Source organism: Emys orbicularis, chromosome 3 (genome assembly GCF_028017835.1).
Source record: "Emys orbicularis isolate rEmyOrb1 chromosome 3, rEmyOrb1.hap1, whole genome shotgun sequence".
NCBI lineage: Eukaryota > Metazoa > Chordata > Testudines > Emydidae > Emys > Emys orbicularis.
The window spans coordinates 71,583,321-71,606,215 of record NC_088685.1 but is presented as its reverse complement, the minus strand read 5'-3'; the positions used below and the strand labels follow the sequence as shown (position 1 = coordinate 71,606,215).

General features: G+C 44.8%; 1 protein-coding gene across 1 annotated transcript in view; it reads right to left on the bottom strand.

Annotated features, from left to right (window-relative positions):
* The window catches only part of PM20D2 (peptidase M20 domain containing 2), a 42,660-nt gene extending 23,308 nt beyond the window's left edge, over positions 1-19,352 (bottom strand). The window contains exons 1-4 of the mRNA XM_065401163.1: positions 18,840-19,352; positions 18,061-18,209; positions 12,378-12,520; positions 9,554-9,708 (exon numbers count right to left, since the gene is read on the bottom strand). Of these exons, the coding sequence (XP_065257235.1) occupies positions 9,554-9,708; positions 12,378-12,520; positions 18,061-18,209; positions 18,840-19,352 (960 nt within the window). The remainder of the gene's footprint in view (positions 1-9,553; positions 9,709-12,377; positions 12,521-18,060; positions 18,210-18,839) is intronic.
* Positions 19,353-22,895: the final 3,543 nt, after the last annotated feature.

The following is a 22,895-nucleotide window of genomic DNA, read 5'->3' as shown; positions in this document are numbered from 1 at the left end:
TTTAGTAACAGACAGTTTATATACCCCTTATTTTGTAAACCGGTGGATCAGAGAGAAGAAGTTTGTTTCTTCCCCAACTTTTTAACAAATAGAGGTAAAAGGCTTGTAAAGGAATAAGCACTTGAAAAGACAAGTCTATCTAAAGACTTTTTTTATTTAGCCCCCTTGACATAATGTTTTAATAAAAGAGCATGCAGAAACAACCCCGGGTTATAAAAGTAATGTATAGTGACAAAAAAGTGTTAGACTAACGAGGGTTATTTTTTAGTAAGCACAATTTGAAACAACAGGCTTTTTTTCGCAAAGCCATTGTTAGCAAAAACAGCGTCTGTGAGCCAGTGGATCAGAGATAAGAAGGCTGCTTCTTCCCCCAACTTTTTAATACATGCAAGTAAGTTACATTAAGTTTTGCAAAGGTATAATTACTTGAAAAGACAAACCTATATGAAGACACATCCCTTTATTTACAGGTGTGTTGTAATAAAATAGAGCAGGCAGAAACACCCCAGGTTTAAAACCCCAGGTTCTTAGTAACAGCCATCCCCCACTTTTTAACAAAGAGAGGTGAAAGTCTTGTAAAGGTATAAACACTTGAAAAGACAAGCCTATCTGAAGACACATTCCTTTGGTATAGGTGTTTCAATTACATGCAAGTCTGCAGAAACAGTTTAGGGTTTAAAAACACAGAAAACCTGTTTATAAAAGTAAGGTATAGTAATAAAAAAAAGTTTTTTCCTAGGTTTTAGACTAACGGGTTATTTCTTAGTAAAAACTGTGAAACTACAGCAAAGCCCTGCTGCTCTTATCTAAACAACCCGGACCCTGTAACAAAAGCTGAACACATAATATAAACCATTTTAAAATGCATTTTTTAAAGTAATGTCTAAAACCCCCTCTTTTTAACTTATTAAATAAACACATGAAATAACAAACCTACCTGAAGACACATTCTTTTATTTATAGGGGTGTTTCAATAAAAAAAAAAAAAAAGCCTGCAGAAGCAACCCAGACCTAAACCCACAAAACCCTAAGAAAAAGTTTCCCCCCCAAGGTTTTTAGTGAGAACCACTTGAAACAGCCTTTTGAAGGTAGTGGATGAGAAAAGAAGAAAACCCCTTTGAAAAACAGGCTACCTGAAGACACTTTTTTTTTTTTTAATGTAACCCCATTGGCATAAGTGTTTTATTAAAATGTAAAAGAGCAGGCAGAAGCACCCCAGGTTTAAAACCCCAGGTTTTTAGTAACAGACAGTTTATATACCCCTTATTTTGTTAACCATTGGATTAGAGAGAAGTTTGTTTCTTTTCCCACTTTTTAACAAAGAGAGGTGAAAGGCTTGGAAAGGAATAAACACTTGAAAAGACAAGCCTACCTGAAGACCCATACCTTCATTTAGCCCCTTAGGCATAGGTGTTTCAATAACATGTAAGTCTGCAGAAACAACCCAGGCTTAAAAACACAGAAAGACTGTTTATAAAAGTTTTTCCCTAGGTTTAGGCTAGCACTGGTCATTTTTTTTTAGTAAAGACAGCAGGCTTTTGCAGCAAAGCAGCTGTCAGCAAAAACAGCCTCTGTAAACCAGTAGATCAGAGGTAAGAAGGCTGCTTCTTTGCCTGCTTTTTAACAAATACAAGTGAAAGTTATATTAAGTTTTGTAAAGGAATAAACACTTTAAAAGTTAAGCCTATATGAAGACCGAGCCATTTATTTAACATTTTTACATGAGTGTTTCAATTTAAAAAAAAGACAGCATGCAGAAAACACGTCAGAGTGAAAACCACAGAACCATAGTAACAGCTAGTTTATATCCCCCTTATTTTGTGATCCAGTGGATTAGAGAGAAGTTTATTTTCTTCCCCATATATTTGAAGCATTATGTTTTTTTTTAAAGTTTAGTATGAAAAAGCAGTATTGCCTGAGCTGTAACAAAACAAGGCCCCCTCTTAGGGATATTTTGTAGAAGTTTAGTGAACTAAGAAGGCTTAAGATACTAGCCTGTTCTTTTAAAAATAGTGTTTTTAAAGTACCAAAACAACAACATCATCATCTTCTTTGCTCAGCAAATTACAAAATCTTCCTAAGAAAAAACACTAACAGTTAGAGCGTGTTTTGGGAACAAAACAGACCGTGTTTTAAAATAAAATGTCAGTTGAAAATAACTGTGTAAAACTCCCCTCAATTGCCCGTTTTCATATTCTTACCCAGTTGTTGCTCCCTCTGTCGACAGATCATGTCCATATTTGGGGTACCTTTGTTGACAGTGAGAGCAATAGATTGTGGGTATGTATCTATCCCACAGTGCCTGGCGACAACATCTGTCGCTAGGTGTTGTGGGAATGCAGAAACGGAGCGTGGCACATCCTGGGATGTGCAAAATGTACCGTCATGCACCACTTTGTGTCCCACCCCTCCAAAGATCTCTGGCTTCCTTTCATGCCATTTTTCCAACTGTCATTCTTTTGTAGTGCGCGCCAGGATCTACAGTGAAAGAGGATGGATCCTGCACTCCTCTCTTATGCGCTGTTAGCTGGCGTGAGGACATCACGCATGGCAGCACAGTTACTCTCAGAGTTACTCGCAAAGTTAGCAGAGGATGAATTGCAGGCGCCCGAGTGTGATATGGACAGCAGCAACGTATCAGTGCTTTGTGCATTCACAGAGCAGCTACATATGGTAGACCGTCGCTTTTGGGCTAGGGAAACAAGCACTGATTGGTGGGATCGCATTGTCATGCAGGTGTGGGATGACGACCAGTGGGTACAGAACTTCAGGATGCGTAAAGCAACCTTCATGAAGTTATGTGCTGAGCTGGCCTCCGACCTGCAGTGCCAGAACACCAGATTGAGAGCTGCCCTTCCAGTAGAGAAATGTGTTGCAATCGCTGGGTGGAAGCTGGCGAATCCAGACTGCGACTGGTCAGTCACAAATCCATTTGGAGTAGGAAAGTCCACTGGTGGGGCTGTATTACTCCAAGTGTGCAGGGTAATAAATCGCATCCTGCTGCGGAGGACTGAAACTCTGGGAAATGTGCATGAAATAGTGGATGGCTTTGCAGAGATGGGTTTCCCTAACTGTGGCGGGGCAATTGATGGCACAAACATTCCAATTTTAGTGCCAGACCACCTTGCCTCTGAATACATCAATAGGAAGGGATACTTCTCCATGGTGTTACAGGTGCTTGTGGATCACCAGGGGTGTTTCACAGATATCAGTGCAGACTAGTCTGGAAAGGTGCATGATGCACGCATCTTCAGGAGCAGTGGCCTGTACAGAAAGCCTTTCTTTCCAGACCACAAGTTCACAGTGGGGGATGTGGAAATGCCCATAGTAATCCTGGGAGACCTGTCTTACTCCTTACAGACCTGGCTGATGAAACCTTACACAGGGCACTTGGACAGCAGCAAGAAGCATTTTAACAGGCTGAGCAGGTGCCACATGGTAGTCGAATGTGCCTTTGGCCATTTGAAAGCTCGCTGGAGGTGTTTAAATGGCAGGTTAGACCTTACCGAGGATAATATTCCCGTGGTCATAGCCGAATGCTACACTTTTCATAATCTGTGTGAATCTAAGGGTGAAATGTTTGCTCAGGTGTGGAGCACTGAGGCAGAGCGCTTGGCTGCAGTTTGAACAGCCAGATGCTAGGGCTGTCAGAGGAGCCCAGAGGGCTGCTATTAACATCAGAGAGGCTTTGAGGAACCACTTTGACAATGAGGGGCAGTAACACGTCTGCTTTGGAGTTGCTTCCCTGTTGGATCCATGTACAATTTTGGGGCCCAAGATACGTGCAACACAATGCTTTAGAAGCCTGTTTCCGAGAGTGAATTGATTGTTATACGCTCTTGTAGAACACAAAATAAAAACGCTGTACCATTACAAAAACTTAGCCTTTATTTATTGTTAAAGGGTAAAACCTCACAACTGTGTGTAGCTCCAGCTGTGCAAGCTGTGAGAAGGGATGGAGTGATGGGGAAACTCAGGAGTGCTGTGGAGTGAAAAGGAATGTGTGGGCATAGAGGGGGGTGGGCTTGGCAAAGAATTGTGCATCTGCTGCAGTGGCGCTCAAACTCGGATCTGCTCAGTCTGCAGCTGTATCAGAGACCTGAGCATCTCTGTCTGATCCTCCATAACTTTTATCATCCGCTCTGTCGCTTGCCTAGCAAAAGCAGCATTCTCTTTTCTGTTCTGCCTTTTGGCTTCTCAGCACTCTTTCCGTTCCCTGGTCCGTCTCTCATCGCGCTGTATAACCTCGAATGTGTCTTCTTTGCTGCTCCTAGGTTTTTTTCTTATCTGCTGCAGCCAGTCTGTGGGGGTGCATGGTGTGTTCTTCAAGGTCTGTGCTGAACAGAAGAGGGATTGTTACATTCCAGCAAATGATTGAAACATTTTAGTAGAAAGGGTATTTTGCTAGTAGAAATCACTTTCTCTCTGAGACTCTAGGCAGGCACACAGCTCCGCGAGCACCTCAATCATGGTGAGTTTCGGGAGTGGGGGAAGGCAGTTGTGCATACGGACAAAAAGATCACGGCTTGCAGGGCACCTTAGCAGGGATCTCTTTCTAAAATTATCCCACAATTTTTCACAGGCGGCCAACCTGCTGGCTGACATCTCACTGCTGAGGGTGACCAGGGAAACCAGGGCTCAGCTTCTGAATGCTTGCGGCTTTCACCCCGGTCTATACGCAGCTCAGCTATGTGCCGCTTTGGTCCCAGCTCCAGTGATTGCTAAATGGCATGGTACAGTTTCCTACAATGGGGGAACTAACAAGGCTGCAATCCCTTGGAATCTGTGGCAGAGGATTAACAAGTACCTCTTGGAAACTTTCCAGAGCCTCTCTCTGGAGGATTCCCTGCAGGTCTCGATGTCCATCGACACCCTGCTTGGCCATGCAGATTAGCTACACAAGGCAATGTTCAGCTCACAGAAAATACTACCTGCCTCCCACTTTTCGATTCCCTACATAAACGACAGCAACTTACCCACTCATCTGCTTTCTGCTCCCCGTTGAACACTTCTGGAGTGGAGAAAAGTTCCTGGCTGCCTGCCCCACCGGGCAACCCTGCTGGGAGGACTGCATCCTCTTCTAGCTCAACTTTTTCATCCACAATTTCAGCCTCCGGGTTACCCCCCATTTCTGCTGCCTGCGAAGTATCCATGGGGCAATCGGCAATGGAGGTAGGGTCACCACCGAGGATAGCATTCAGCTCCTTATAGAAGTGGCAGGTCTTAGGTGCACCACTGGAGTGATGGTTTGCCTCCCGCGCCTTATAGTACGCCTGCCTCAGCTCCGTTACCTTCACTCTGCACTGCTCCATGTCCCGTGCGAAAAGGCTGTGATCAAGCCCCAAGAAATTTGCCCATATGTGTCCCGATTCCTACGGGTCACTTGCAGCTGCGACTAAACAGACCCCATTCTCCCATATACTGATCAAATCCAACAATTCAGCGGTGGTCCAAGCGGGAGCGCGTTTGGTGCGATAGCCAGCCATGCTCACTTGGGAAGCCACCTGGGAAGCTCCTCCGGGAAGCCAACAAACAGAAAATGAGATTTAAAAATCCTGGGGCTTGCAAGGGGGAGGGGCAGGATGGCTGCAGGGCAGTGGAGTTCAAACCGCTGACCAGAGCGGCAGCATGGGAATTGTGGGATACTTTCTGGAGGCCAATAAAATCAAAAAAACAAAAAACAAAAAAAACCTGTGGTGTCTACACTGGCTGTTTGTTGACAATAAAGGGAGTGGAAAAGACAAAAGTCTCTCGCAGGACTGGAAGTTTTTTGTTGCCAAATCTAGGTGTTTTTTCCAAAAAAAGTGACCTTGCACTGCTGTTTTGGGGGACAAAACTTACCAGTGTAGACAAGCCCTTAGAGAATAGCTTTGAGAGGTATGAACTGCCCTTAAGTGTTGCTTTCACTCTGAAACCAGATGGCCATTCAAACGTTAATGTTCTTTTTCTGATAAAGACATCTCATCTCACAATTCCAAACTGCATCCCACACTCTGGGTGTCGAAAGCTTCAGTTGTTCCCAACCCTGCTGCTAAAGCCACCAGTGTCTACCTTTCCTATGGACTGGGAGACTTTTTCAAATCTCTTGTCTCTGCTGTGTTCTTCCCATGTGTCTTCTCCACTTTCCTGGTGTCAATGATTTATTCTCAGCTCTAACTTTGCACAGACTCAGTTTACCCCATTACCTCATCTGCGTACCTTTCTATTCTAACCGTCTCATTAAAACATTCTTGTGCATAAATCAACTAACCCAATACCCTTTTAAGCTCAGGAAACACAGGGTCAACAGCTCTAAACTAAACATTGAACAGTCTTTATAAAAACACATTAACTAAACTCATTTAGCTCCAGTTCAGCAAATCATCCCGATTCAGCAAGCACCTAGGAATGGACTTACTTTAAGTCTATGCTTAAGTCCCATTACTTCACTGCTTTGCTGGACTGGCACCTTTGGGCTTGATCTAGCTCCCCTAACAATCCAGGAAAAGATTCCTAGCAACTTCAGTGGAAGCTGGCTCAGGAGCTTAAACCCTGACCTGCAACCCTCTCTCTTGAGAGCAGTCTGATGGCCTCTAGTAGGAGCGCTCTCCTGCCACAGCTGCCAGGAAAGCAGTGAAGAATGCGGTGATGATTTCACTCATAACTCAGTCTGAAAAAGTCAGATTGTATTCAGGTTCTTCTGCCACACCCAATACCAAGCACATACTTTATAGGCAAGAAGCCGGGCAAATAGACAGCATTTGTCAGGTACCCCTGCTTTACACTGACCTAAAAACCAACTGTTCTGCTCTGCTTTGTAAGTTAAGACATGATTTGGAAGTTAATAGTTTGCAGCTGTTGACCATCTGTGTTTCCTGAGCTTTCGAACTGGAAGCATCTGTACATATCAGAACAGCAGGGAGGGCGTTACCAAAATGGAAACGGTCTTTGGCTAGCAAAATTGCCCAGGCTGTCTAATGTCCCTTGAATGGTTCTCAACCTGTGATCCGTGAACCCCTGGGGGTCCACAGACTATGTCTAAGATTTCCAAAGGGGTCTGCACCTCTATTCAAAACTTTTTTAGCAAATGAAAAAGATTGAGATAGAACCACTGGTCTAACTGATCACCATACTTAGAGTCTGGAAGGAATTTTCTCCCGGGTCAGATTGGCAGAGACCCCGGGGGGGGGGGGGGGGGGGAAGGTTCACCTTCCTCTGCAGCATGGGTCATTTGCAGGATTAAGCTAGTGTAAATGGGGGATTCTCTGTAACTTGAAGTCTTTAAATGATGATTTGAGGACTTCAGTAGCTCAGACAGAAGTCAGGAGTCTATTACATGGGTGGCTGGGTGAGGCTCTGTGGCCTGCAATGTGCAGGAGGTCAGGCTATGATCATGATGGTCCTTCTGACCTTAAAGTCTATGGGTCTGAGTTTGAAGGCTAGGGTGAGCTCACTACACAGAAGCAGGAATGTTGCCTTTCACATCTGAACATTCTGCAGCCACTGTCCATAGTCTCAAACCTGCATTACAATACAATCCCATCCCACCACTCACTGCTGGTTTCTTGGGCCCAACAATGGTGCTCCATTGTCTGCAGCAGCTTCCTGATCACCACCACCACCAAATTGTTTTTCACTTTGTCCCTGAGCAAACGGTTCTCAAATAAATCATCTCCTGTTGTTGCAGTACTTCCAGTGGGTCTGCAAATACAGAAGAATCATGTATCCTTTATCTGCAATGTTCGTAAGAGCAGCACAGATCTCTGTGGGGCTCCATGATTCTGTCAGAGATGGCAGACACTGAAAAGTGCCGAGCATATTTGTGGCAAGGTTTTTTTTGTTTTTTAAAGGCGCAAAAATTATGGGAAATGGATGGCATTATGAGATGGAGAAAGTTGCATGTTGGGAACTTGACCCCTAACTCCCAGAGATCTCTGTGCAACTAATTTCTACCCCACAACACAGAAAATTTCCCAAAAGGCATTCATAGATTCAAGGACTGGAAGGGACCTCGAGAGGTCATCGAGTCCAGTCCCCTGCCCGCATGGCAGGACCAAATACTGTCTAGACCATCCCTGATAGACATTTATCTAACCTACTCTTAAATATCTCCAGAGATGGAGATTCCACAACCTCCCTAGGCAATTTATTCCATTATGAACGGTGGCATATTGGGATATCTATCTTCACTTTGCATCAATACAAGCAAGCCTGTGAGTACACACAGCATGGACACAAGCAGCCAAGTATGTACGTGCTCAAGCGCTATACTAAGCTTTAGCAACTGTACACCGATGTAATTTGTGTTGATCAAAGTTTGTAGTGTAGACATGGCCCAAATAGGCTGGTTTCCTCTTTGTAATATTGCCTCAACAGATCCCCCATTGTAAGTACAGTAGAACTTCAGAGTTACAAACACCAGAGTTACAAACTGACAAGTCAACCACAAGCCTTATCTGGAACCAGAAATACACAATCACACAATCAGGCAGCAGCAGAGACAAAATAATAAATAATAATAATAATAATACAGTGCTGTGTTAAATGTAAACTACTAAAAAATTGAAGGGAAAGCAGCATTTTTCTTCTGCATAGTAAAGTTTCAAAGCTTTATTAAGTCAATGCTCAGTCGTAACTTTTGAAAGAACCATAATGTTTTGTTCAGTTATGAACATTTCAGAGTTACGAACAACCTCCATTCCTGAGGTGTTTGTAACTCTGAGGTTCTATTGTAACTAGCAAGCTGGGCTGCAAGTCATTAGATAGATCACTAAAGACTCAATCTGATTTCTCCCATGCCTAATTCTGTCCAGATTATAACAGCCCTTTTTAACATCCACGGTAGGCAATCTAGCTTCACCTAGAACCCATGTGGTTTGGAAAAGACAGGTAAGAGAGCCAAAGAGATGACTTTGGTCAGAAGTTTAGAATGAGGCCTTACCGATTTACTTTCATTATAAACGAGCCTTATTGAAATTCTTCTCTAACTGGAGCAAAGGCCGGTAGGGAAAGCAATTTCCACTAAGAGGCAAAAGAACACCTGATAACTCAAAAGGGCCTTCCATGAACTTTAACTTGGTCCTCACTAACTCACTCACCATGTATTGAGGCTACAAATTAGTTAGCCCCTTTACAACAGTTTTACTAACAGATGAACACACACATTTCTGTCACAGCAATATGGCAGACAGCCATTAGCTACACTTTAACTACAGTCTCAGAAGTTAGAGATAAATTGCAAGATGACCTGACTTGGTCAAGACCAATACAATTTTTTTTTTTTTTTATCCTGAGCGTACTATTGGGAACACTTTTGCTTATGGCATAAGACTGGGGAAAGCTTCAGTTGAAAAATCTAGGATATTTAGAACTGTAGCAACTAAACGTTCCTCCTCACCAACAAAATCTTTTTCAGCACATAGTGGAGTAGCAGATTAGTACTTAGAGATCTAAATTTTAGGTTGCTTTAAAAAGGTAAGTGCCATACAAATCATGTAAACGAAGACTTAGAGGCTCCTATTTTAGCCTAACTTCAAAATGATAAAAATAAATGAATCAGCTCTAGAATTCTTACTTTGCATTCTGTGGCCACAGCTGCAGCTTTGAAGGAATTTTCAGCTTTCTCTGTCAGAACGGTGAGGTCCTTCAGTGAAGGGGCACGCAAGTAAAACTCTAGCTCAGTGTAAGAAGGGATGATATTAGGTTTCACGCCACCATTTTTTATTATACCTACAGAAGAGAAGAGCCCAATTATTAAATGTTGCAAAGGATCAAGCAAAATTACGTACTCTGCCTTATGAAGCTCCTCATTTATAGCTGAAGGCAAAACAAAAAGTATTAGAGATAAGGCATCAGCTGAGCACTAAGTCCTGAGAATGCACCATTTAAAACTTTGTATTTGGACGCAATTACTTCCCCTCACAGTCAGCTCAATAGAAAGGAGTATCACGTGTACAAGGTGGGTGAGGTAAAATCTTTTATTGGACCAACTTCTATTGAAGAGAGAGAAGCTTTCACAACATATCATGTATACAGACTTTTTAAGGTCGGTATCACTGCATTCTTTTGGAGACACAACTCAATTATTCACCTTGAGTTCATACACACACACACAGAAAGGCAAAAGTAGTATTTACAGTTCTCCCCTGCTATTCACTGCAAACATTCTAAACTGTGAAACAATCTTGCCAACGCTGGGACAACAAGAGAAATTAAACGAATGAATATGTGACAGAAGTTCACAGATCATATGTAAGCACTTAGTTTAAATATAGCCAAGTAATTCTCCAGAGTTTAAGTTACACAAGCATACGTCTTGATTTTCACATTCCTCATGGTTACAGCCAGCCATTCTGGTAGTGTTAAGTTAATCTTTTTGTAACATAGGGTAAGGACACTATTTTTAAAGACCTCCTTGGATTCAAAAACTCAAGGGGTTTTTGAAAGTTTATTTTACCATTTGTGCCATGTGTTCCTATTTTGCTTTGCTAGTTTGGACAATGAAGAAAAGATCAGTTGGCTTCTGGTCAACCTCAGGTTCTCCTGTTTTAGCACACCGACATGAAGTTTGAATCCTTCATTGCAAAGTAATTGGCATTTGCTGCAACAAAGGGAAAAAAGCAAGCTCGCTAGTATCCTCACTGACTCTTGCCATTCTTTGGAAACATTTCCATTGATCTTACATTTTGTAAAATCTTACTTTCTTACAAAACCTAATTTTGGAGCCAAGTTTGAACAGAAAATGTTCCTTCAAACAAATGGATACCATTCCATCATGTCCAGATATGGGTACAGAAAAAGCCAGCTACTGAATAAAGTTATTTCTTGTTATGTGTTCTACACACCTTACTCAGCAACAAATTAGATTTCTTCTCTCCACAATAGTTATCTTTTGTTATCGTAACTTCAGTGGGAAGAGACATGTTGCTAGTGTTCCCATACCATACTTGCCAATTAATATAATTGGCATGATTAAGACTCTAACCAAAGCCAAGAAATCACCTATGTTAGTACGCTTGAATTCAAGGGCTGTTCAAAATATTGTGAGCACTACAATAATATAATATATGGAGATATACCTATCTCATAGAACTGGAAGGGACCCTGAAAGGTCATCAAGTCCAGCCCCCTGCCTTCACTAGCAGGACCATGTACTGATTTTGCCCCAGATCCCTAAGTGGCCCTGTCAAGGATTGAACTCACAACCCTGGATTTAGCAGGCCAATGCTCAAACCACTGAGTTATCCCTCCCCCCTGCACCTGGCAGGGTAGGGATATCAAGAGGCAAACGTGGAACAAGATCCTCTAGTCTCAATACACTGCAATACGGATTCAGAATGTGAAAGTCCTGAAAGATATGGCAATCATATGCTACATAAAGTAAGGCAGAAGAGGAGAACACGGCACCCAATGTTGGCAGAGGCTTGGAGATAAGAATAATGGATGGATGCCAGAAAAAGTTACTTTGGACAAACAAGGAACTGGCAAGTGGGCAATCAAGCAGATTTGTGCAATGCACACACTATAATATGTACTTTTCCAAAGAAAGAAAGTTAAGGAGAAAAGTGTTTAAAGATGTGCTGTAACAAAACTAGATAGAGTTAAAGAACAGAATACTGATTTTCCTAGTACTTCTGGCAAGCTAGCAACATTTTATTTGGGGAAGAAAAATAAGCCTGCCTGGAATCCTGGCCTTACTCTCCCTCTACCTCTCCCCCCCACCCCCGCAAAAAATTAAACTTTCAAAGTATTGCTGAAGGGAGGTCTCAAGATATACTTCAGTTTGACATTAATCAGAGTCCTAAAATATATTTTAATACTAGAGGATAGGTTAGGACATTCATTTTACAAGCTCAGGTTCCTTGGAAGGTTATTAGCTGTTGCCTCAACTCAGTGACAAGATCCTTGAATCTCTGTCAAGGGAAGCTTTTATTGCTTATGTTACATCTTGTTCCAGCTGGTCAAGCTTCTCTAAAAATGTTGTTTCCAGTTTACAAAGCAGTTGTATGGCTATAGTTATACCAATACAGCGTCTTCACCATTAGTGTCTTGATTCTTAGACAAGTTTGGCAGTTATGAAATGCTACATTCAGTTTATGTAAATATTAAATCTGCATTAATATACATAAGTGTCTCATTTGTGTAAATATGGAGGAAGAATGCTTATGACTTGAGGCCATACTGCCCTCCTATTGGTCTGCATTCAACAGTTTATACTAAATGTTGATGGTACCATAGAAGTTCCCTTAGAAAGGTATTTGGATGAAAAATGTAATTATTTCAAATTACTTTTCCAGTTAAATGTAACAATGCAATATTTAGGATTTTTTTTCAGAGTCAGTATCCGAACAGCCAGAAGTCTTACTTGGTGGACGTAAGATTGAATGAAGCTCTCTCACCATGAACTCTCCAGGTTGGTTTCATTTGCTGTCTTAAAACTGATATATTGTTGTATGCAAGAACAGCAGCGTCTAATGCATTTACTCCTTCCCAAGGATAAGCAGCAGCATGAGAAGCTTTTCCATAGTATTTCACAGTCACACTAGGAAATAAAAGCCATGACTTATTTGTTTTTGTCCACTTTTAAAAACTAAAATCAAAGTCCCTTTGGATTCACCCAACAATTATTAAAATTTTATATCAATGTTTTTGAAGCATAAGATTAAGCTGTGATTTACCAGGTCCTAAACTGTTGGGAAGCTAAACCACCTTTAACCACCAAAGCATAGATCCTGAAAGAGATTTAGAAATTAAGATTGTCCTTTCCCTCCCCAAACTCTGCCAACACTCCAAAGGTGAAAACAAAATAGACAATGCACTATATACATTTACAATGGTTAAGAACAGATTCTTTGCAGTAAAAATAGCAATATCCTGCTACATAAATTATTGCCATCCACTTCTTGCCAGCAAGAGTCCTACTATGCACCTAACCATTTAATAGAAGCCATGGTATGGGCTAGCATAAAGCCTCTTTTACCTCCGCCTCAGAAATTGGTAGTGTCTCTAGGGCAGAGGTAAGATGAGCCAGAGAAGAAAATAGATTTGAAGCAGGATGAAAACAACATGAAAAAAACGGTTAAAAGGAAGTCTATTGCGATTTGTCTGCTTCCCCTCTTCTATATGAGATTTATAAGAATATGCAGTTAGAGGACGATGATAGATGTTGGAAATTCAGATAATTAGATAGAAATTTTCTACACACAGTTAAGGCAGATTTCAACAGGATTAACATGTCTACACTGCAATCGAAGGGGTGATTGTACCTTTAATCTAGCTAGCATAGCTAAAAATAGCAGGGAAGCCCTTGCAGCTGCATCATCACTATTTTTAGCCATTCTAGCTGGATTTAAGCTAGCACAGGTATGCCTACTTGAGCTGCAATCACACCAACTGCAGTGCAGACATAGCCAAAGAGGTCCAGTGCTAGTTGCCAACACAGACAGCAATTAGATGCATTGTACAAATAGCATAAATTTACTTTGAAGTTCCTTATTGACAGTATCAAATCTATACCTTTAAGTTCTTGCCTATCTGCAATCAGTATCAACATTTTTCCCTTAACAAGAACTCATCATGTTTTGAAAAACTCCTTAAGACTATTTAAGCTTTAAATTAAATGCATCCCCAGACCAAAAAAACCCCAAAAAAACACCCCTCTGTAAATTAAGAAAAAACCATGACAGTTAGACATTCAGAGTTAAGGGTGAAGATAAAGAAAACACTTGTCCATGGGATAGAATTTGTAAAGCGATTGAACTGTTAGCAGCTTATTTTCCCTTTTATATCTGTTTTCAATAAAATCTTAATGTCTGAAGTCTCTTAAATTTGGAGAAGATATTACTTGCAGATGAAACACTGAATACACGCACCATTAAACATGTGCACCAGATTATTGGTTTTATAATTTGCACCACATGCACAGGTATGACAGTATGATGCTTTGCTAGTACCCCTTTGTTGTTTATGTGTGCTTCCTATCATTCCATTATCTGGGCCCAAGAGGTTTATAATAACAAGATAAGTTCACTGTTTAATGACACTTTTTATTTGGTGGCACACAGCATGCTGAAGATCATTTTATCTTTACAGCATGCGCTGAATGTATAGTCACAAAGGTGATTAAAATCAATATAACCACTGTACACTTCAGAGTAAGGTTAGTGATTCTAATGATCACTAACAAAATATGTTTTATTGATGAGTACAGCACCAGTTTCTGGTTTGGCAATATAGAAGGTCATAGATAAGGCATTCAAATTACTTAACTTTGTCCTTTAGTGATCAGATTATCACTACCCAGCAAAATTCATTTGGGTGCATCAACTTCAGCCTTTCATACTTGCAAATGTTTAGGATTATTATAAATTTAATCTTAACTTTAATTTCTAACGGATTTGTTTTAATACAATGTTCAAGGAAGCAAATCTGAAACTTGGAGCAAGAATCTATGGAACCTGGTACAGAATGGAAGCCTGTTGAAGTAATGGACAGAAAGATTACTTGAAGTCAGTTACAAGATAAGCACCTGGCCCAGGTGCTTATGACCTAAACCTCTCACCCAAGGGCACGGAGTCTGGAGAGCTTCCTGGCCTCTTACTTCATGCCACATTTATGTGGCTAGGAAGTTCCTAGAGTTCTCATTATCCAGTAATCCCCCATTGCCATGGAACTTTATTGCCTTAGAAAAGTGGCTCAGGTACCAGGAAAAGGATAGACAGTTTTTCCTAGAGATATTGTTGGCACCAACTTGAGAATAATTGAAGGAATGTACAGGGAATAGAGCTACAAGATTGGAAGTGGAGGGAAAGGGGCAGAGAAGATATCAGGAGTGGGTTAAGAATTCTGGCTGCCAGCCAATAGCTGGTATTAGGCAAGAGAAAACAGTTCATGGGGTAGTTTGAGAAGGGGGTTGCATATCCACAAAAAGGAAGAGAAGTTTGATTTGGGTTTTTTGTATTTTTAAACTAAAAAGCTGATGTCCTCACCAGTCATGCATGTTCCAAATCCGCTGGCGCCAGACCACCCCATTCTGAGGTTCCGAGTTAGCAAAAAAAAAAAAAAACCAACCCCCAAACACCTTCTTGAGTATTTTTTTCCTCCAACTCAGAAATGGAGTATGAACTAAATCTCACCAAGGTTTTTGGATGTACTTCATTTGAAGTTTCCAGGACAACCCATTTGAAATAAGACATGGCAAAGACACAAAACAGTCTTTAAGGTGATCATCACATACTTTTTTCTTCCATCTTAGAAAACAGCTTGTATAAATTAATTCAAGGGTAAGCAAAAAAATTATAACTCGTGGCCAGAAGACATTAGCCGAAATGTAAGTTAGCTCTGAAGCTCCTTGGGGCTAGTGATGGCAGAAAGGAAGCCTCAAATATGGAGGTGAATGCACCTATAGTGTCTTAAAATAAAACATGCACTGCTACAAGCCCCAAAATACATCTCTTCTTCCTCCCTCCCTCCTGACTCCAATACCTCAAAATATACCCTAGCCTTTAGAAATGCAGAAGCCTAGCACAAAAGTTATTCAGTTCAAATGACTGGGTAAACAGAACTTTTTGCAAGGCTGCAAAACTGTGCAACCTGAACTTCAAAAAGAAGCCAATCCATACCATAAGCATTCTGGGGGAAAAGAGGTAATTTAGTTCAACAACCTATCAGCTTCCTAAAGAACCTTTTAACAAAAACATTTATTCCATTATTCAAACTTATTGACAGCCTTTCATCCAAGGCAAACATTAAGCCTCAACAATCCTATCACCATTTTCCAAATACATGAACTGAAGTGAATGAGCATGCGACTTTTGCAATGGATAGCTGGGAATAGAGCCCAGATCTCGACTGTCTATCCTATGCACTAAACACTAGTACAAAGGTCCCAAAACTGGTCCACAGGAGGACTTAGGGCTAGTCTACACTCGCAATGCTAAAGCGCTGCCGCAGCACTGGGAGAGAGCTCTCCCAGCGCTCTAAAAAAACAAAAAAAACCAAACAAACAAAAAACACAACTCACCTCAACAAGGGGCATAGCTCCCAGCGCTGGGGCACTGTTTACACTGGCGCTTTACTGCGCTGCAACTTGCTGTGCTCAGGGGGGTGTTTTTTCACACCCCTGAGCGAGAAAGTTCAGCACTGTTAATTGCCAGTGTAGACAAGCCCTTAGTGATGGTACACAGGGAGCAGGCCATGTTTCACCATGCTTGCTCTCCTCCTGGTTTCTACTCAGTGGAAAAGTAGAAGGGGAGAGGAAGTTAAGAGCAAAAAGTAGTATGTGCAGTTATCACTTATCACTCTAAAGGCAACAATATAGACTTTCCCAACATTACTTTTCCATGCAGATTCTGTTGTTGCCACAGGAACGTCATACAACCTTTCTCAGAAGAGGAGATTTTTCACAAGAATCTGACAAAGTGATCCTCGCTGTGACAGTTTGAGAACCCCGCAGCACTAGACAGCTCACTTCAGAACAGAGAAGCAGATCTTTTGTTCAACAATACAAAACTAAGAATGTGGTGATTAAGGAGGAGAGTGGACAGGAATCGGAAGTCTATTAAATGGAAGTCTGTCAAAAGAAACCATAATATTTATAAGTTATACATTTACATTAATGAAGTTTTAGGTATAGGAAGCAGTTAACATTTGCAGAAACATACTGCTCACTACAATCTAGGATCAACTAAGCCTTAAATGTTTGTAGAGGAAATAAGAAGTTTGAGAAAATACAGACTGCAAAATCTTGGGCACAGGCTACTCTATTTTACTCCAGGGGAGGGGTCCTTGAGCTCAGAAGGACAGGTTGCAATCAGTCCCAGAGACACAGATGAAGGAGCAAAAAACTCAGAGGCCAAAGACTAGTTAAATCATCTGCTTGAGAAAGGAAACCATGTCTTTTCAGAGACACTAACCCAGAGGCAGGCACTGCCAAGTTATTGTGAACTTGAAATCACACATTTTCATTACTTTGTTATGAAACCTAGAAAGCTATGCACTCATATATGACGTAAGTAAATTTACTTGTGAAAAGGACAGATTATTTCTGGGGAATTATATAACTGTCATAACCTCTGAACTTTTATTAAACAAATCTTCAAGATTAATTTGAAGCATCAGTGGGACAAACTGGTTGGCTACCAACAGGGTAAATGGAGAAAACAAAAATTTACAGCTTGCTCTTGAATCCTTGGATATTATCTGTATATAAAAAGCCATGATACATGGGTTCTTCAAGAAAAAGCATTTCACGCTCTTGAGATTAGTGACAAGGTTGTTTTATACCAACTAGCTTTCATTCTGCTTTACAACAGAAAGCAAAGTCATCTCCAAGTCAAGAGTTTGAACGTTTTCCCCGTTCCAATTAAGGCTGACAGTGCTTTAGTTTGAACACTATTGTATCTATCATTGTGGATGGAAATAATCCTACTTTAAGTAAATTTAAAAAGTAAATATTTTCCAATTAATTTTAGAAGGCTTTAAGATGCATGCAAATGTTTGTTTTGGGACATTTTAACAGAATCAGTCCAAGGGAGAATAAAGAATTTCAGGGAATTGAAAAATATACAGCTTGCACAAAAAGACTGCATCGTTGAGCAATAAAATACAGCAAATGTCTGAGAAAGACAACTCAGGAGTAGAATTTTGTGGCACCAACATGGACAAATATTTTCCCAGAAACATAATATGCTATATAACAATGCATTATTTCTAATCAGCTAAATTGCAGAAAGACAGGATTTGTGTTGGCTTCCTTAACATAAGCATGACATATCTAAGTTTTATCAATGAAATGAAATGCCACTTGCTACCCTGACTAGATATTAACTCTAAAATTCTTGCAACAATAAACATAACAGATGCAGGCCTGAACATTACATTTTAGGAGAATACAAGAACTGGGTTTGAGTGCTCAGTACCGAGTACATCAACTTGCTCATGAACTGACTACATATTACATATGAGGAATACCAGTGATTACCAGACTCCAAGTTTAACTACTTTAAAGGCAGGTCTCCCTTCGCTGAAAAGATTCTGATGTACAGAAAGCAAAAAAAAGTGTCTTTCAAACATCTTACTTACTCATGCTCAGCCACATCAGGTAAATAAGCGGCATCACTTTGTGCTGGATGGGCCATAAAAACAACATCCAGATCATCAAAAGCACCAGCTGCTATGAGATCTATTTTGCCGCCTCCACCTTCTTCTGCAGGAGTTCCCAGCACCGTGATCTAGAAGAGAAGGTTATAGGGGTGAGCAAAATTGTCAACAACCTGATTTTGTTGTGCACAGTAGTGTTGTACATGTTGGTCCCAGGATGTTACAGAGACATGGTGGATGAGGCAATATCTTTTATTAGACCAACTTCTGTTGGTGAGAGAGAAAAAATTTCATGTTTACACAGACCAGTGGAGGGGGCCTCTGTCATCCCTACCCTGTAACCTAGGGTGCTTTGCAATGCCCTGCTGCTGTAGCCTCCAACCCTGACTGCTCACAAACAGCCACACCTTGCAGTATAACAAAGGCTGGTGAGTACCAGGGTGTCACTGGCAGGCTGCAGTTACATAAACACACTTTAAGAATGTCTCCCTCGCCCAAAGAAGCCGGTCCAAACCTGTCTGGCAGAAAAATAAACCCCGCAGGGATGGGCCAGGGAATGTGCTTAGATTAAATACTGAGTAGACATGCTGGAGCCCGTGGCTTCTTGGTGCCTTTGATGGCCAGGGAGAGAGCTCAGCCTGGGAAATGAGAAGTTGTATTGGGCAGCAACGGGATGGCAACCAAATCGGGCCAGCTCCCCCCATTCCCGGGCACGTTCCGCCTCGAGCGGCGGATCGCCCCCCTCCCTCGCCGGGTCTCACCTTCACCGCGGCGGGGAGCGGCTGGGGCAGACTCTCCAGGGCGTCCTTCACGCCCAGGGCCGCGGCCGCCCCCACCTCGGCGATGAGGTTATGGCCGCAGGCGTGTCCGATCCCGGGCAGCGCATCGTACTCGCACAGAAAGCCCAAGTGCAGCGGCCGCGGGGCCGGGGCGGCGGGGCCCCACTCGGCCCGGAAAGCCGTGTCCAGCTTGTAGTGCGGCTGCACGGCCCAGGCGGCCCCCGGCAGCTCGGCGCAGGAGAAGAAGCGGGTCATGGCGCCGTGCGCCTGGTGCTCTTCGTAGGCCAGCTCGGGGCGGCTCCAGATCTCCCGGCTCAGGGCGCTCAGCCGCCCGGCGCTCAGCTCGATGCACTCAGCCGCCCGCTGCTTCAGCTTCTCCAGCGCTGCCGGGGACACGGCGGCGGCCCCGTTCTGCGCCGGCTCCTGCGGCCCCATGGAGCCGCCGCAAGAGGTGGGCGGCTCGGAAACGGCTGGAGTCCGCCTTGCCCTGAGCATTGTAGCGACGCAAACAAACCCTGCTCCCGTTCGGCGCTGCCTCACCAATATCCCCCTTTCGCCTGAGGACCAGCGCGCGGAGCTTGCCGAGAAATGTACCGCGCTGGGCGGGGTCTGTAGTAGTGCACGATCCAATAACACATCGAGGAGAGGCAGAGGGCGGGGCTTCCCCACAGCTTTCTATCTCTGACCCCAATACCCAAGGCTGTGCTGTGGGGTACTGAGTTGGGGGGTGGGAGGGGAAGCTCTGGCACCTAAGGGTGGGTGATGGATTTCTCTCCCTGATGCAATGGCCTGTTAAGATGGTCAGTGGGTATTGCTGAAGGGGGGGGAATAGCTCAGTGGTTTGAGCATTGGCCTGCTAAACCCAGGTTGTGAGTTCAATCCTTGAGGGCGGCAGTGCTGTAACAAGGGCGAGGTGAGTAAGGCACTTGCCTGGGGTGCCTAAAGCTGAGCCCCAGAGCCTCCCTGCCCGAAGGAAAGCTGCTGCTGCCTTGGCAACAGGACACCAGCAGGCAGCCGGCTGAGGCAGCTGCTGCTGCACGTTGGGAGGAGGCATACACGTGCTTCGCAGCCCTCCCCTCCCCTGGAGGAGATGCCCAGGGGGCTTCTGGTGGGAGACAGACAGGATCATCTGAAGCCAGTGAACCTCACTCACCTGAGCAGCTGCTGGGGCTTCGGTGAGTGTACTGTGTTTGACCCTGTGATCCACCCCAGCCACCATTCCTGCAAACTGGGCAAGGGGCAGCCTCATCCCCCACCCCCAGTGAGGCTATGGCAAGGGGCAGCAGGGAAGGAAGGAAGCCACATGTAATGGCAGTCCCCAGCATCCGGCCCCCAAACTCCAGCCCAGAGCCTGCACCCCAGACCTCCTCCCCCCACCCAAACTCCCTTGCAGAGCCTTAGGCAGGTGTGCCTCCAGAGTTTGGGAGAGGGCTCTGAGCGTTCTGGGCACCACCAAAATTTCTACAAACCTGCCGCCCCTGATACTTGGACGGGGGGTGAGGAGGCGGTGAGCGGCAAGTCAGTGCATGGAGGGGGGCATCCATTTTCAGTATTTTAATTTTTGGTATTACATTGATTGACTGCTGTGTGCATTAATATAGTGACCCCCTGGGTCTTTGAATGAGGCTTTATACTGGGGGGAGGGGGATGATGAGGAGGCGAGTCGGTGGCTGGAGGTGGGCAAATCTCCCAGGTTCAAAATCTGGGACTGTGTCTGTTGGTCCTTTTTGCTGCTTTTCTCTGGGCTGGGGGTTGTCCCAATGCTGCAAAGAGGGTGTTCCCAAAGGAAGGTGCTTGCTTCTAACCAGTGGTGAACTGGAGCCAGTTCCCACTGGTTCGCAGGAACCGGTTGTTAAATTTAGAAGCCCTTTTAGAACCGGTTGTTCTGGGACAACCGGTTCTAAAAGGGCTTTTAAATTTAACAAAAGCTCTGGCAGCTGTCCACCCCGTCCCTGTCCCCAGCTCACTTCCCCCTCCTCCCCTGAACGCTCCGCCCCCTTCTCCTCCCTCTCCCCTGCTTCCCGCGAATCAGATGTTCGCGGGAAGCCTGAAACAAGCAGCAGGCAAGTAAGCTGGGGCGGGGGGGTGCGAGGAGGGCTCCAGGGAGGCGTGGCGCGGCCCAGTCCGGCTCCGGCCGAGCGGCTCCCTCCGGCCCCCTGGCCCCGGCCGAGCGCCCCAGCCCGGTCCCGGCCCTGGCCCCGCGGCACCGGTCCCGGCCGAGCAACTCCGGCCCAGCCCGGCCTGGCTCGGGATCCGCAGCACTGGTCCCGGTCCCGGCGGAGCAGCTCCAGGAAGCGTGGTAAGGGGGCAGGGAGCAGGGAGGGGGTGTTGGAAGAGGGCAGGGGAGTTCGGCGGTGTGGGGGGGTGGATAGGGGGCGGTGCGGTCAGAAGGCAGGGAACAGGGGGATTGAATGGGGGCAAGGGTCCCGGGGGGGCAGTCAGGAAGGAGCAGGGGTTGGATGGGGCGGTGGGGGGCAGTCAGGGACAGAGAGAAGGGGTGGTTGGATGGGGCAGGGGTCCTGGGAGGCCATCAGGAATGAGAGGAGGGGTTGGATGGGGCGGCAGGGGGCGGTCAGGGGACAGGGAAAGGGGATGAATGGGGCAGGGGTCCTGGGGGGGGCCTCAAGGAACATGGGGGGGTTGGATGGGGCAGGAGTCCCGGGGGGGGCACAACCCCCTCGTGGGGTGAGGAGGAGGGAACCTGTTGTTAATATTTTGGCAGCTCATCACTGCTTCTAACCCCTGAGGCCTCAGGTGACCAATCGTCAGACCCGCCCTTTATATTCCCCGGGAATTTTAAAAATCTTCTTCCTGTTTGCTCAGCCAGGCGTGGAGTGCTCTCAGCACATCTTCCCAGGTGACCATGCCTCCACGCGCCAAGCGAGCCCCAGTATGGAGCAATGGCAAGTTGCAGGACCTCATCAGTGTTTGGGGGGAGGAAGCTGTCCAGTCCCAGCTGCACTCCAGCTGTAGGAATTACAATACCTTTGGAAAGCTATCAAGGGCCTTGATGGAAAGGGGCCATGACCGGGACGCTCTGCAGTGCAGGATTAAAGTGAAGGAGCTGCAGAATGCCTACCGCAAAGCCCGCGAGGCAAACGGCCGTTCGGGTGCTCCCCCCGCAACCTGCCAATTCTACAAAGAGCTGGACGCGATACTTGGGGGTGACCCCATCTCCACTCCGAGCACCACCATGGACACTTCAGAGCGGGGGGAGGAGGAGGAGGAGGAAAGCGGGAGTGAGGGTGCTGGGGTGGGGGAAAACACCCCGGAATCCCTGGAGGAATGCAGCCAGGAGCTCTTCTCGAGCCAGGAGGAAGGTGGCCACTTGCAGCGGCCGGTACTTGGTGAAGGACAAACAGAAGAGCAGGTTCCCAGTAAGCGGCTTTTTTTTGGGGAAGAAATTTTTTCAGGAGAGGAGGGTTAGGGCTGCATGCATGCCTAGATGCGGAATAGCGCATTGATGTGGTCAATCACATCACGGTAATTGGCCTCGATAATCTCTTCGAAAGTCTCATCCAGAACGTGGGTAATGCGCTTGTGCATTTTTCTTGGGAGAGCCACCGTGGTCCTTGTCCCAGTCAGGCTAAAGTGTCCACGCCACAGTGCCGCGAGGGGTGGGGGGACCATTGCTGCACACAGGCAAGCTGCATATGGGCCAGGGCGGAAGCCGCATTGCAGTAGAAGACCCTCCCTTGCTTCCCAGGTCACCCTCAGCAGCGAGATATCTTCCAGGATGAACTCCTGTGGAAAATGTTGGGACAGTGTTCAGTGTAGGTGCCCCCTGCAGCTGTTGGCTCTCCCCAAAGCACAGAAACCCAGAGGACAGTACAGCCCTGAAACAATCAGTCCCCCTTACTCACCATTTTGGGGCTCCCGTGGGTTATGTGTGCTCTCTTTGGGATGGGAAAATTATGCTATTGTGTAGACTGTGTGTGCCCTCCTTAAGTGTGGGGGAATCATTACTCTGTCTGGTATAAACAATGCTGCCTCTGTTAAGTGTTGCATTTTGGCTTTACAGATGCAACCTTGAGATCT